General features: G+C 37.8%; 1 protein-coding gene across 1 annotated transcript in view; it reads left to right on the plus strand.

Annotated features, from left to right (window-relative positions):
* ODR4 (odr-4 GPCR localization factor homolog) overlaps positions 1-14,170 on the plus strand; it is a gene marked incomplete at its 3' end in the record, with an annotated part of 45,613 nt that overhangs the window by 4,043 nt on the left and 27,400 nt on the right. Inside the window, 5 exon segments of the mRNA XM_006166675.3 lie at positions 4,415-4,549; positions 9,648-9,743; positions 10,102-10,208; positions 11,678-11,714; positions 13,024-13,164. Of these exon segments, the coding sequence (XP_006166737.2) occupies positions 4,415-4,549; positions 9,648-9,743; positions 10,102-10,208; positions 11,678-11,714; positions 13,024-13,164 (516 nt within the window).

A 14,170-nucleotide genomic window follows, 5' to 3' on the forward strand; every position in this document is an offset into this window, starting at 1 on the left:
CTGAATCTGTTCTAATGTAGGTCTTAGAAATAGACAAAATCTATTTCCCTAAGAGAGGTAAGTCTGAAAAAAAATCACAAAATGGAAGAGATTGGGACATGTACTCCTTTTTAAAATTGTCACATAATTATGGGTAACAATGTGATATTTTGATGCACATATACAATCTGTAAAGATCAAATCAGGGTAATTAGCGTATCTATTACCTTAAACATTTATCATTTCTTTGTGTTGGAAACTTTCAAAATCCTTTCTTCTAGCTATTTTTAAAATGCAGTAAATTTATTATTAACTCTAGTCACCTACTGTGCTACAGAATACTAGGAATTAATCCTGTCACCTGCCTGTTAACTGACCCCTCTGTCCTCCATTACTTCATCCCACCCAGCCTTTGAGAACCACTATTTTACTGGCTTTTTCTATGAGGTCAATTTTTTTTTTTTAGCTTCCACACAGTAGTGAAAACATGTGGCATAGGGAACCAGCAGTTAGCGTAATGGCTATGTCGCTGGACTCCCACGTAGTAGACCGCGGTTCGCGTCCCAGACCCGGTGGCTTAAAACTCACACCGGGCATGTGTGCGTGCGTGCCCAAGATCCCGAGAGGAGAATGGAGGAGAAGGGATTGTGGCGTGACCACCCTCCCTGGGGGGTGATTTCTCGCTTTCTGTCTCTGTATCTCTCTCTGTCTGTCTGGCAAGTGCACGTGCCCTGTAGCGAAAACCTCTCAAAAAAAACGTGGCATTTGTTTTTCTGTGTCTGGCTTATTTCACTTAGCATAATGTCCTCCAGGTTCATTCATGTTGCCATAATTGGCTAGATTTATTCTTTAATATGTCTGAATAGTATGCTGCTGTGTATGTATATTCCACACTTAATCATGTCCACTCATTTGTTGGTGGACATTTCTGTTGATTCTGTATCTTGGCTGTTGTGACGTGGCATTTGTTTTTCTATGTCTGGCTTATTTCACTTAGCATAATGTCCTCCAGGTTCATTCATGTTGCCATAATTGGCTAGATTTATTCTTTAATATGTCTGAATAGTATGCTGCTGTGTATGTATATTCCACACTTAATCATGTCCACTCATTTGTTGGTGGACATTTCTGTTGATTCTGTATCTTGGCTGTTGTGACTAGGGCTGCAGTAAATATGGGAGTATAGGTATCCTTAGGATGTACTGATTTCTGGTCTTTTGAGTATGTTTCCAATAGTAGGATTGCTGAACCATATGCTAGTTCTGTGAGGACCCTCTTTACTGTTTCCCATAATGGCCTTACTAATACATCCCACCAACAGAGTAGAAGAGTTCCCGTTTCTCTACATTCTTGCCAGCACTTGTTATTCTTTTGTCTTTTCATGGATAGCCATAATAATTGGGTGAGATGATACCTTCCTGTAGTTTTTATTTGCATTCCACTGATGATTAATGATGTTGAGTATTTGTTACATACTTGGTCATTTTTGTGTCTTTTGATAAATATGTGTTTAGAACATTTGTTTATCTTTTAATCAGGTTATTTGTTTTTTCTTTCTTTTTCTTGCTGTTGAGTTCCTCATAAATTCCAGAATTATATATCAATCCCTTACTGGATGACTAGTTTGCAAATATTTTCCCCTTTTCTATAGGTCATCTCTTTACTTTGTTGATTATTTCCTTTGCTTTTTTAGTTTTTTCATTTGCTCATTTTTGCTTTTGTTGTCTGTGCTTTTGAGATCTAATTAAAAAAAAAAAAAAATCTTTGCTATACCAATGTCCTGAAGTGTTTTCCTCATGTTGTCTTCTAGCATTTCCATAGTTTCAGGTCTCACATTTAAGTCTTCGATCCATTTTGGGTTAATTTTTGCATATGGTGAGAAATGGCAGGGATCTAATTTCATCCTGCAGATGGACACCTAGCTTTCCCACCATCACTATCCTTTCTCCAGTATATGTTCTTGATGCCTTTGTAGAAATTAGTCGACTATAAATATGTGGATTTATTTGTGGGTTCTCTATTCTGCTCCATTGGTCTGTAAGGATACTTTGAAAAGCATAATCAACCAGCGAGTTGAAGGAAGCATATGTTAATCATCATAAAGGACTGGTCAGCAATACAAGGTAGAATACAAGGAGAGACACAGGCCAACTGGCTATATCTTCCAGACACTGAGAGGAGAGTACACTGGGGCCCATGACTTGATTTGGAGCTCTCGAAGCAAATAAAGCTCTTACTGTGACAGTTTTCTTTCTGAGTGTTTTCAAGGCTTGATGCCTTAAAACCTCCCAAATGTATAATTAACTTTCCTTGTTGTGATTCTCTTCATATCCCGTAGCTTTTTTCTCTTATAATTTAATGTCCTAAATTACCTACTTAGAAAGAACGCACTGCCTGGAAGACTCATCATTCCAGTCCCATCATGGATGCTAGTTTTCTACATCACTCTGAAAGAGCTGAGTTAATGTCAGTCCAGCCCTACAAAACAAGTTTATTTTCAGCATTTTCACAAAGCAGGTTTGTGAGATTGCAAGAGAGAGAACAGATCGACACTATTCACCCAGGTAGTGGTGATTATCCTGTGGGGCCTCACATTAGAGAGCAGACTGCCTCTCTTGGCAACAGTATGAACTTGATTCTGGTTACTTAGCATCTAGTGTGGGGTTCTTTTTGTTAGGAATTTTTTTAAGATTTTTTTTCCCTTCCCCTTATTTTAAAAATTTAAGGGAAGAAGTGACTTAGAGAAAGATGCAGTCAGTAAAGATTAAAGGTCGAGGAGAAGGATCCTCTTCCAGACTTGCCTTCTGGATATAGGCCATTTCTAGAACTCAGCAAAACTGCCATCTTACAAACAAGTCTCTCAAAGTTTGATACCTTCCTTCTAGTTTCTCTTCACCCCGCCTTTTTACTCCTTCCAGGGTTCTGCATGCTTTTTATTCATCCCCTTTCTCTCCTTTCCGTCAGGGTTGCCTATTTATTTCCTACTCTCAGGGTCAGTTTCTTTTCAAAGTTAGGTATTTTAGGAAAAAGAAGGAACCTCCTTGATCAAGGTCTACCTTTTTGTCTCAGGTACATTTGAACATAAGTCCGTCGACTACGTGGGAGTCCAACGACATAGCCATTACGCTAACTGCTGGTTCTCTGCATGCTTTTTATTCATCACCTTTCTCTCCTTTCCGTCAGGGTTGCCTATTTATTTCCTACTCTCAGGGTCAGTTTCTTTTCAAAGTTAGGTATTTTAGGAAAAAGAAGGAACCTCCTTGATCAAGGTCTACCTTTTTGTCTCAGGTACATTTGAACATAAGTCCCAGAAAAAAACTTAAAGTAATTACTTGGGGCTAGGTAGTTGCACAGCAGTAATACAGCTAGACCCAGGTGGGAAGGTCCTGGATTCCCGTCGCAGGACCTCCCTTAGTACACCTGACCTGGGCCGGTTCTCGTCACGGAACACTTGGAACACCCCAAGGACAATGTGGGAAAATGACACGAAGGCATGTAAGTAGAAGGTGTACTAGGAGGATATGACTTGGAGTGGATCGCAGCTCTAAGACCCTGTTTCTGGTGCCTATCTCTCTGTTTCTCTTTCTCTCTTTGTCTCTCTCACACACAAGAAATAAACTTAAAAATAAATAATAACTCTTTATTTTCTATCCCAAGGTGCCACTAATGATGGAAGTTTCAGGTCATGCGTGGGGATAATGCTATGCTAACTTGCATTACCAGCCTATTTTCACTCTGAGATGCAGATAACTTTCACTGCAATAAAACTGAACAGTGAAATGACCCCTAAGTTAATGTGTACAACTCCTACCTTTGGTTACCATGTAATTGCCGTTAAAACTGAAGAACTAGAATCTGGTATCACTTCAAATCCAGTGTCCAAGTCTTTGCCCTTTGCTCTTCTGTGCAACCTCCCTACTATCGTTATTTCAGTTTAAGTAGGATGCACGACATCATTTGTTGCTTTATTTTACTGAGATTTTATATTGGCTAAATACCCACACTGTTCAAATTACTAGTGCTTGGGAAATAAATATAATACCTAGAAAACTGACTAGGCATATTACCTTTTAGTTAAAGCAGTTCATTCACTCATCCAACAAGCCATTTATAAGGACTACTGTGTCATTCACATTTGTGTATCTGAATAAATTAGCCGATATTAAATACTGGGTTATCGAGAAAGTCATGACGCATTTTTGCATAGAAAAATGACTTTCTGATGACCTAATACATTAGGAGAGAACATGTGAGGGAAATGCAGGCCATTCATGAAATGGAGTTTCCTTATAGATTTCATTTATAATACCAGTATTAACAATTTAACCTGCTACAAATATTACTCATTTACTCAGTTTTTACATATCATAAGACCTAAGATAGTTGAGTCCTCATTCAGCATCATTCTAATAAGCTTTGTATTTTGCTTTTGAAGTGTTCTTCACAAAAGGATTATGTGATTCTTGCTGCCAAAACGCCACCCAAAGAGGAACAAAATGAGAACCTCAAACATCCCAAAGCTAAGTTGGATAATTTGGATGAAGAATGGGCAACAGAACATGCCAACCAGGTCATCTTATTTATCACTTTATATAGTTAAGTTTGTATTTGACTAACAAAAGCACTTCATTCTTAGATACTAGACTAGGATTTCAGAGTACTCATTCTTATGTATTTAAGACGTGTAGAGTATATCACAGATACAATTATTTTTTTCTTCCGTGTATCCATGATTCTATTTTCTATTTGTTTATTTATTCCTATTTTTTTTTTTGTTCGTTTGTTTTTGCGAAAGGGGATGTACACTCACCAGAGACACACACATATACACAGAGAAAGTGAGAAATTACCCCTGGGGGGAGGACCACTCTATAATCTCTTCTCCATTCTCCTCGGGATCTTGGTCACACACACATCCGCCTGGCATGATTTTAAAGCCACTGGGTCAGGACTCGAATCACAGTGTTGGTCATGTGGGATCCAGTGCCTTAACCTGCATGCCACCTGCTAGCCCTGTATTCCTAATTTTTAAAAACCAATTTATTGAAGTTAAGTGAAGCATAGCTGGTGAGTGGCAGAACAGGGATTTCAACCAGGCACTACAACTTGAAATCCTTTGCTCTTTAATGCTGTACTTTCTCTTTGTTATTATTTTCCCACTGGGTTAGTTTACATATAATTTAAATATATCTCTGTTAATGGTCATTTAACTTGTTTCCACCTCTTTTTTCCCTTTATAATTTTAAAATAATATTAGTTATTGGTAATATAGTTGATGTTCAGATTGTTTTAAAGGCTTAATACCAGGCACTGAATGAATAACAACACAGTTAAATTCTTTTAAAATATTCTCAGAGAATTTATATTTTAACCAAAAGGAAAGATATTGTTAGCATAAGCCTCATTCTTATGTATTTAAGACGTGTAGAGTATATCACAGATACAATTATTTTTTTCTTCCGTGTATCCATGATTCTATTTTCTATTTGTTTATTTATTCCTATTTTTTTGTTTGTTTTTGCGAAAGGGGATGTACACTCACCAGAGACACACACATATACACAGAGAAAGTGAGAAATTACCCCTGGGGGGAGGACCACTCTATAATCTCTTCTCCATTCTCCTCGGGATCTTGGTCACACACACATCCGCCTGGCATGATTTTAAAGCCACTGGGTCAGGACTCGAATCACAGTGTTGGTCATGTGGGATCCAGTGCCTTAACCTGCATGCCACCTGCTAGCCCTGTATTCCTAATTTTTAAAAACCAATTTATTGAAGTTAAGTGAAGCATAGCTGGTGAGTGGCAGAACAGGGATTTCAACCAGGCACTACAACTTGAAATCCTTTGCTCTTTAATGCTGTACTTTCTCTTTGTTATTATTTTCCCACTGGGTTAGTTTACATATAATTTAAATATATCTCTGTTAATGGTCATTTAACTTGTTTCCACCTCTTTTTTCCCTTTATAATTTTAAAATAATATTAGTTATTGGTAATATAGTTGATGTTCAGATTGTTTTAAAGGCTTAATACCAGGCACTGAATGAATAACAACACAGTTAAATTCTTTTAAAATATTCTCAGAGAATTTATATTTTAACCAAAAGGAAAGATATTGTTAGCATAAGCATTACAAGGGAGATGAGATAAAAGTAAAAAAGTGGTATAGGAATATAGAGTGAGGAGTGAGGAAATAACTGCCAGTGGTCAGAGTCAGCTTCGCAGAAGGCTTAGAAGTTGAAAGATGAGTATTGCTTGCCAGTAGAAGTCAGGGAACACAGTGAATACCCCAAGGACGGTAAGGGTAAATGGCACAAAGGCATTCAAGTAGACGGTATATTAGGAGAATAGCAAGTGCTGGATAGAGTTGAAACACGGTATGGATAGAACAATGTAATTAGATCTACAACTAGGAGGGACAAGTCTATGGATGGTTTTTTAGAGCATTTTAAGGACCGAGGGAAATGTTTGGTAGATAGTAGTTTCATACTAGACTTTTAGAACACCGTATTTTGAGGAGGGAGTAATGGGATTGATGTTACAATAATTTAGAGAATTCTGATGGCTTGGTACACACTGTAAAACGAGAATGGAGGGACCAGCAGTTAGTATAATGGCTATGTCGCTGGACTCCCATGTAGCCGACTGCGGTTCGAGTCCTGGACCCGGTGGCTTAAACTCACACCAGGTGCGTGTGCATGCATGCCCAAGATCCCGAGAGGAGAATGGAGGAGAAAGGATTGTGGTTGTGGCCATCTCCCCTGGGGGTTAATTTCTCACTTTCTGTCTCTCTCTGTCTTTCTGGCGAGCACACACTCCCTGTAGCAAAAACCTCTCCAAAAAACAAAGACAAAAAACGAGAATGGAGAAACTGAAGACAGAACAGAAAACATAGTTACAGTGACAGTCCCAGAAAAGATAATGAGCCTGAGCCAGACTCTTGAACCTTGCGAGTCTGTTTTATTAATGGCTATGTCCTGGAGTGCCTACCAGTATTTTGACGGGCTTATAACAAGAGCTTCAAAACATCAGATAAATAAATGCATGAATAAGTAAACTAATGTAGTTGGCCAGGACTTCATTGCCCAGTCATTTCAGAGAAAGCACTAGAATCAAGATTTAGTGACCAAGTAGTTTAGGAGGGAAGAGTGTAGCTTGGGAGAGAGTAACTAAAGATGCTGAAGTTTTTTGTGTGGGTATCCAGGGGCGTACTAGTACAATTACACAAAGAGGATACAGACATTAAGTAACTTACTGAAAATATTTATCGAATGGATTATAAAGAATGTTGTTAAAGGAAGGTTAAAAGTAAAATCATTTCCTTCTCCAGCCAACTTTAGATCCCTTAAATACACAAATGTGTTTGTGTGTGTATACACATATACACAGATCTGTGAGTGTGTTTGTGATGAGGCAGGCAGTAGGTAGTTATACAAACAAAAACAAAAAACAAAGGATATTGAGTAATACCTTCCCAAGCAAATACTAGATACTTTTAAGTTAAATTGCATTGGTCATAAATAATTTTCTACTGTAATTTTTCTTTTCTTCTATAAAATTGTGTATGATGTGCATGTGTAAATACGTATATTTTTACATATTTCCATACACATACAAAGAAAGAGAGAATATGAATTTATTTATGTGTGTGTGTGTATTTGTATATATATATATGTAAATTAGATTAGCCTTTATACCTCTAGAAGGAAGTACTTAGTTTTATGTATTGATGATTTTTAGAAGATATGCAGGTTCCCCATGTACTCTAGTCTATTCTATTGCTAATAACTAGATTTCTGTTAATAATTTAAGAGAATAGAGATTAATTTGGTTCATTGTTTTAGAGGTCCAAAGTCTAAGAGCCACATCAGGTGAGAATTTTCTGGCAGGTACACATCAGGGAGGACTTCCCTTGTTTGCAGGAAAGAGCTTGAGCAGAGTAGAGCAGAGCTGTGCTCATCTGTCTCCTCTCCTCTCCTCATAAACCCATCGAGACCCAGTTTTGGGGACTGTGCCCTGATTGCTGATCACTTCCCCAAGACCCTACCTTTCAGCATCACAGTTGCATTCATTTTTTTCACCCTTTTACTCTCATTATAATGGCTTACCAAGTTTTTTATTTTCCTGCTGGGATCCTGTGCTCACTGAAGAGAGACGGAGAGAGGGAAAGTAAGAGATCACCTCCTGGGGTGATGGCCATGCCGCAGTCCCTTCTCCTCCACTTTCTTCCTGGGATTTTGGGCATGCATGCACATGTGCCTGGCATGATTTTCAAGCCGTCCAGTCTTGGACTTGAACTGCAGTTAGCCATGTGGGAGTCCAGTGCCGTAACCATCACGCTATCTACTGTCCCTGGCTCACCAAATTTTAACACATATGTTTGGAGACACACTGAAACCATAGTACTGTGCTAAATATGCAAACTTTCATTTGTTAAGTTCATGTTACTATAATCAATAGAATTTAAGAAATCAGAGGGAGCCACCAGAAGACATAATGCAAATAAGTTAGGTGTTAAACTATGATATCTAATATTCTAAGACAGCTTTGTCATTTCTGCTTATATATTACGTATACAAAAGCCACAGTCATGTAAAAGGAGATACAGATACTATGGAGGACAAAACTGGTAAGATGTATCAAACACCGTAAAAATCAGTATAACTTCTTAACCCAGTTACCCATTTCAAGGGTTTTGTTGTAAACAATTAATTTTATGAACACAAAAAGTCTTAGTAGGATTTTTAATCAGAATTGTTTTAAAGTAAAGGAAAATTGAGTATGACATAAATGCCCAATATTGGTAAATAGGTTTAAAATTTTGAGGTAAGCCTAAACAATAGAAAAGCATGAATTTTCAAGTCGGACTCCCTCTGTTCAAATCCCAGGCTCTAGGAAGCTGCTAAGTGTAGGTTGACAAAGATAATTTAAGAATTTCTTCTTCCCAAAGAAGCTCCCTGACCAATTAGTAAGGTTCACAAATACCTATATTATAGAGTTGTGTGCAAAGGTTCCTGGGAGAACTCTGCTAAGTTCTGTGGGAGTTCAGAGATCACAGGATCAGGGAAGGCAGCTTTGGCAAGCTTACTTCAAAAGCGTCCCATAGAGTTTAGACGTACTGAAGTCTGAGAGAAAGTCAGTTCAGGCTGAGGGAACACAGAGTTAGAACACCTATAGATACAGATGGAAAACAGTGGGTACTTTTTGACTGATATTCTAATGTTTTAAACAAAGTAGTACAAAGCAAAACACTAAGCATCAGATTAGTCAGATTCTAGAAGATCTGAAATGCCAGTCTAAGAGAAGACATATTTAGCTGATGGAAGCCATTGAAAAATTTTAGAAGGTAGTCTTTGCTCTCACGAGAGATTTATGCGTTGATGTAGGTAAAGGATGTTGTTTTCAAATTATTTTAGTTATAAAGTAATATTAAGGAAAAAAGTTAAGGATACTCTAGGAAGATTATATACATACTGACACCCCATTCATCTTGTTTATCATCTGCTTGTCGATATTTTAGCCAGTTTTAAAAGTCCCTACCTCAACTCTATGTTTATGGTTGGCACTTAGTTGATATTTGCTAGTTTAATATTTAGTTTTTTCTAACCTGAAGGATTGTGTAATGCTAAATGCTTATGTTAGCTAATACTCTATTTCTATTTTAGGTGTCCAGAATGCTACCAGGGGGACTTTTAGTTCTTGGAGTATTTATTATTACAAGTTTAGAATTGGCAAATGATTTTCAAACTGCACTGCGCAGAGTAAGTTGGAAATATCAGATATTCTTAATGAGATGAGTTGTATATTATTTTTCTTGATTACATGTATATAAAGTGATCCAAAGCATATTTTAATTAGTGTTCCATAATTTTTCATGCTGCAGTTATGCTGAAACAACTTTTGTTACCCAGTTGCTTAGATATCTTAGGTAAATCTTTAAGCACAGAATAAAAAGTGGTTAACAATTAGCTCTACTCTTTTAAGAAAAGAACAAATTAATGATAGAATTGTGGAATTTTAAAGCTAGATGATTGCTTGATGACATTTTAATTTGCCTTTTACATTCACTTTTTTAAAAAAGTTACATTTAATTACTGTGTATTTTTTTCTTTCTTTCAGCTAATATTTGCTGTGGAAAAATCTATGAATAGAAAGCGATTGTGGAATTTCACAGAGGAGGAGGTCTCAGAACGAGTGATACTTCACATTTGCTCTTCTACAAAAAAGTATCCTTCCTTTAGGTGTTAAACATATATGGTACTGGGACTAGCAGTTAGCATAATGGCTATGTCGCTGGACTCCCATGTAGTTGACCACGGTTCGAGTCACGGACCCAGTGGCTTAAACTCATGCTGAGTGTGTGTGCATGTGTGCCCAAGATCCCAAGAGGAGAATGGAGGAGAAGGGATTGCAGCATGGCCACCCCACCCTGGGGGTTGATTTTTCATTTTCTGTCTCTCCGTCTCTCTCTCTCTTTCTGGCAAGCACACATGCCCTATAGCAAAAACCTCTCTAAAAAAAAGAAAAAACCAACAACAACAACAAAAATATGGTACCAAAATAATATTCCTACAAGTTTTTTCCCCCATAAACCTGTACTTAAATCACCATTACTTAAAAAAGATAGGCATAGTTTGTGAGCTTTTTTTATAAATAACATATAATTAGAGCTGCTACTAGTGATAGTAATAGTGGTAGTAGTTGTTCATGACATCCCATGGTTATAAAAAGTTCACGAGACATAGCAAGGACTCAGGGTTTTGGAATATTTTGCCAGCTGTTTACTGTTAGGTATCTGAACACAGCAGGTCTCCTAGAGAGAGAGAAATGCCCAACTGACAACTTAGGAAAACGATATTTTTCTTATATTAAGTTTTCTTCTCTGCTGCTTATGAGAAAATGTACAATCTAAAGCACAGGTGTGCTGAGTTGGGAAGGGTAGGACATAGAACAAATTCTTAGGTTTTTAGCCAAGATCAAGTGTACTAAAAGCCTTAGTTTCTTTCCTTTATCTCTCACTGGGACAAAGGTACCTCCCAAGCAGCCAAAGGAGTGATGCAATCTAAATGCCCAATAATTGAGTATTTTTTAGAAGACAAAATTTAAAAAGTGACCATTCTTGCATAAACTGGGCTTTTAACTTCTTTGGTATTTAACTGGAAAGTTTCATGCACAAGTCTTTTGACCCAATAAATATTTTTGGGCTTTACCGTGTCTAAAACAGCTCTCTTTTTTGTAATTTGAGGGTGTATATTTGAGAAAAATCTTACAGTGCTTGAATTTCATTCATTATAGTTGGTATGATTTTTGAATGGTTGGGAATAGTTTCAAATTCCACACATACTATAGCAAGAACAATTTCTCTATGGAGGTCTTCAAAAGTTATTGGAAAATACCTATTTTTTAAAACATTGCATGAATTTCAAGTTTGTTTTGTAGCAAAATAAATTTGTACTTTAAATTTTCCATGAGCTTTTTAAAGTCTACATTTATGTGTGTGTTCATTATATATACAATATTTTATATATACCTACATACATATACATATGTATAAATATTTTTAAATATATAAAGTGTTATGATTTCCTAAGAACTCTTAGATGCATGCATTTAAAATTTTTTTTGATGATTTATATTAATTTGATTATCAAGAATATATTCCTTTTTTGGCCATTTCTATCCTTAATTAGTAAAGAATATGTTGTCGAACATATGACATCCTTGATCCAAAGGTAAGAAACATTACTCTTTAAAGATTATGTTGCAAACTATTTTAAAATTGAAGTTTAGTTTTAACTGTTGATATCCATAGCTACCTGTAGTTTTCATTTTTAAATATGATGATTTTCATTATCAGGAAGGAAAACTTGTTTTTTTAATTGTTAAACGATTTTTGTTAAGGAGCCAGCAGGTGTCAGGGTGGTTATGGTGCTAGACTCCCACATGGCCAAGTGCAGTTTGCCTGGACCCAGTTGCTTGGAAATCATGCCAGGCGCATGTCTGTCCATGTCCAGAATCCTAGGAGGAGTATGGAGGAGAAGGGATTACAGCATGGCCATTCCCCCTGGAGGAGTGATTTCTCACTTTCCCTCTCACTGTCTCTTTCTTTTTTTTTGAGAGGTTTTCGATATAGGGTGCGCGCGCTCGCCAGACAGAGAGAGACATAGAGACAGAAAGTGAGAAATCACCCCCTAGAGGGGATGGTCACGCCGCAATCCCTTCTCCTCCATTCTCCTCTTGGGATCTTGAGCATGCACGCACACGCGCCCGGCATGAGTTTTAAGCCACTGGGTCCAGGACGCGAACCACGGTCAACTATGTGGGAGTCCAGCGACATAGCCATTACGCTAACTGCTGGTTCCCTCACTGTCTTTTTCTAACAAGCACATGTGCTCTATGGCAAAACCCTTAACAACAACAAAAAAAAGAAATCTGGTTTTTGTTAAGCTCATTCTGTCTCATTTAGTTTTCCATTTTAGAATCTGATAGTAAAAGTGACTGAGGCCTTTGGTAGCTGCTGTGCCAAGTAAACATGGTACCTTTATTCAGCGGAATCCAGATTGCCATTTTGCTAAAGCATCTAAAAAGCAGTGTGAGAAAGTAACTCTGCAGTATCGCTATCAAGGGTGGGACAGAAAGGAGACTGTCTAGTACCTGGGAATCATTGGTGATCGTTTGCTCCATATCAGAGTCTTTGGACTCAACACTGGAATTGACAGTGGAATTCCACTGCTGCAGGTGGAAACTAGAGGACCAGAAGACTGCACAGAATTCTAAACATGGCACCTTCTGACCCCATGTCTGTCTATTCCTGGTGAGGAAGAAGGGGGTTGCCAAGATGCCTAGGATGTACTAAAGAGGACTAAGTTTGCTCTATTTTAGATTTTGTTCTAATCTGTAGTCCTTTGATAAAGGAATTTGCTCAGGTATGTTAGATCCCAGTTTCTATGAGTTAGTTGATTGGATACTTTATGTTTACTGATCCATGTATTTACCTAAACCACATCATATTTTATGTTTTTCATCCTTCTCCACTGCTAGAGTTCACCAAGACCAGCAGACTGGAAGTATCAGAATGGACTAACAACTTCCTGGCTTCCTTTAGAGTGTACAGTTCATGTTAACATTCACATCCCGCTTTCTGCTACTTCTGTCGGCTATACTCTGGAGAAAAATACAAAGGTATCAGTGTAACTTGAATCACTTTTCTTTAGTGATTGCTGAGTGAACAATCTTCTGTTATTCTGGTTGTCTGTGTTATTCATTTTATAATCCTCAAAAGTGACATTGTGTTTATAATGATAGTTTTTATTAATAACAAATTTATACCCCAGCCAGACTGGAAAAATTGTAAGTGGTGGGACAAGGTCGTAATATTAGTACGCTTAGCATAATAGGTGCTTGATAAAATTTTGATAATTTTTTTTTTTTTTTTTTTGTTATAGGGCATATGCACTTGCCAGAAAGACAGACAGAAAGTGAGAAATCATGCCCCAGGGGGAATGGCCATGCCACAGTCCCTTCTCCATTCTCTTCTCAGGATCTTGGGCATGCATACACAGGCACCCGGTGTGAGTTTAAGACTCCGAGTCTGGCCTCTAACAACAGTCGACTACATGGGAGTCCAGTGACACAGCCATTACACTAACTGCTGGTCCCCTTAAGTGTAATTTTGTAAGAAGCTATATTTTTTGGCTTTCTCTTAGTCCTAGTTTCTTTCACTTTTAAATTTTTTGCTACAGGGCATATGTGATTTGAAGGAGGGAAGAGTTAAAAGGCGACCCTCCCCTTCCTTTTGTCCCTCCCCTCCCCACCAGGGATGGCCACACCACAATCCTTTTCCTCCATTCTCCTGTTGAGATTTTGTACACACACACACACACACACACACACACACACACACACATGCCTATGTACCTGGCACGCTATTCAGGTTGCTGACTCAGGGACTCAAGCTGCACAGGCCATTGTCCATGGGAGATCCAGCACCATAACCACCACACCACCTGCTGGTCCTTGCCCTTAGTTTCATCTTCCCTTGTCCAGTCCTTTTTATTGCTGTATATTACCCTTTGGTTGGTAGCTTATTCTTCTTCATTTAGCACATTGAAGAAGGGAAATGGAGTTTGCTTATCTTTTATGTTATTTGTTGTGGCTTTTTTTTCTCACTTTATAATGGGCATGGGTT

Source organism: Tupaia chinensis, unplaced genomic scaffold (genome assembly GCF_000334495.1).
Source record: "Tupaia chinensis unplaced genomic scaffold, TupChi_1.0 Scaffold144318_1, whole genome shotgun sequence".
NCBI lineage: Eukaryota > Metazoa > Chordata > Mammalia > Scandentia > Tupaiidae > Tupaia > Tupaia belangeri.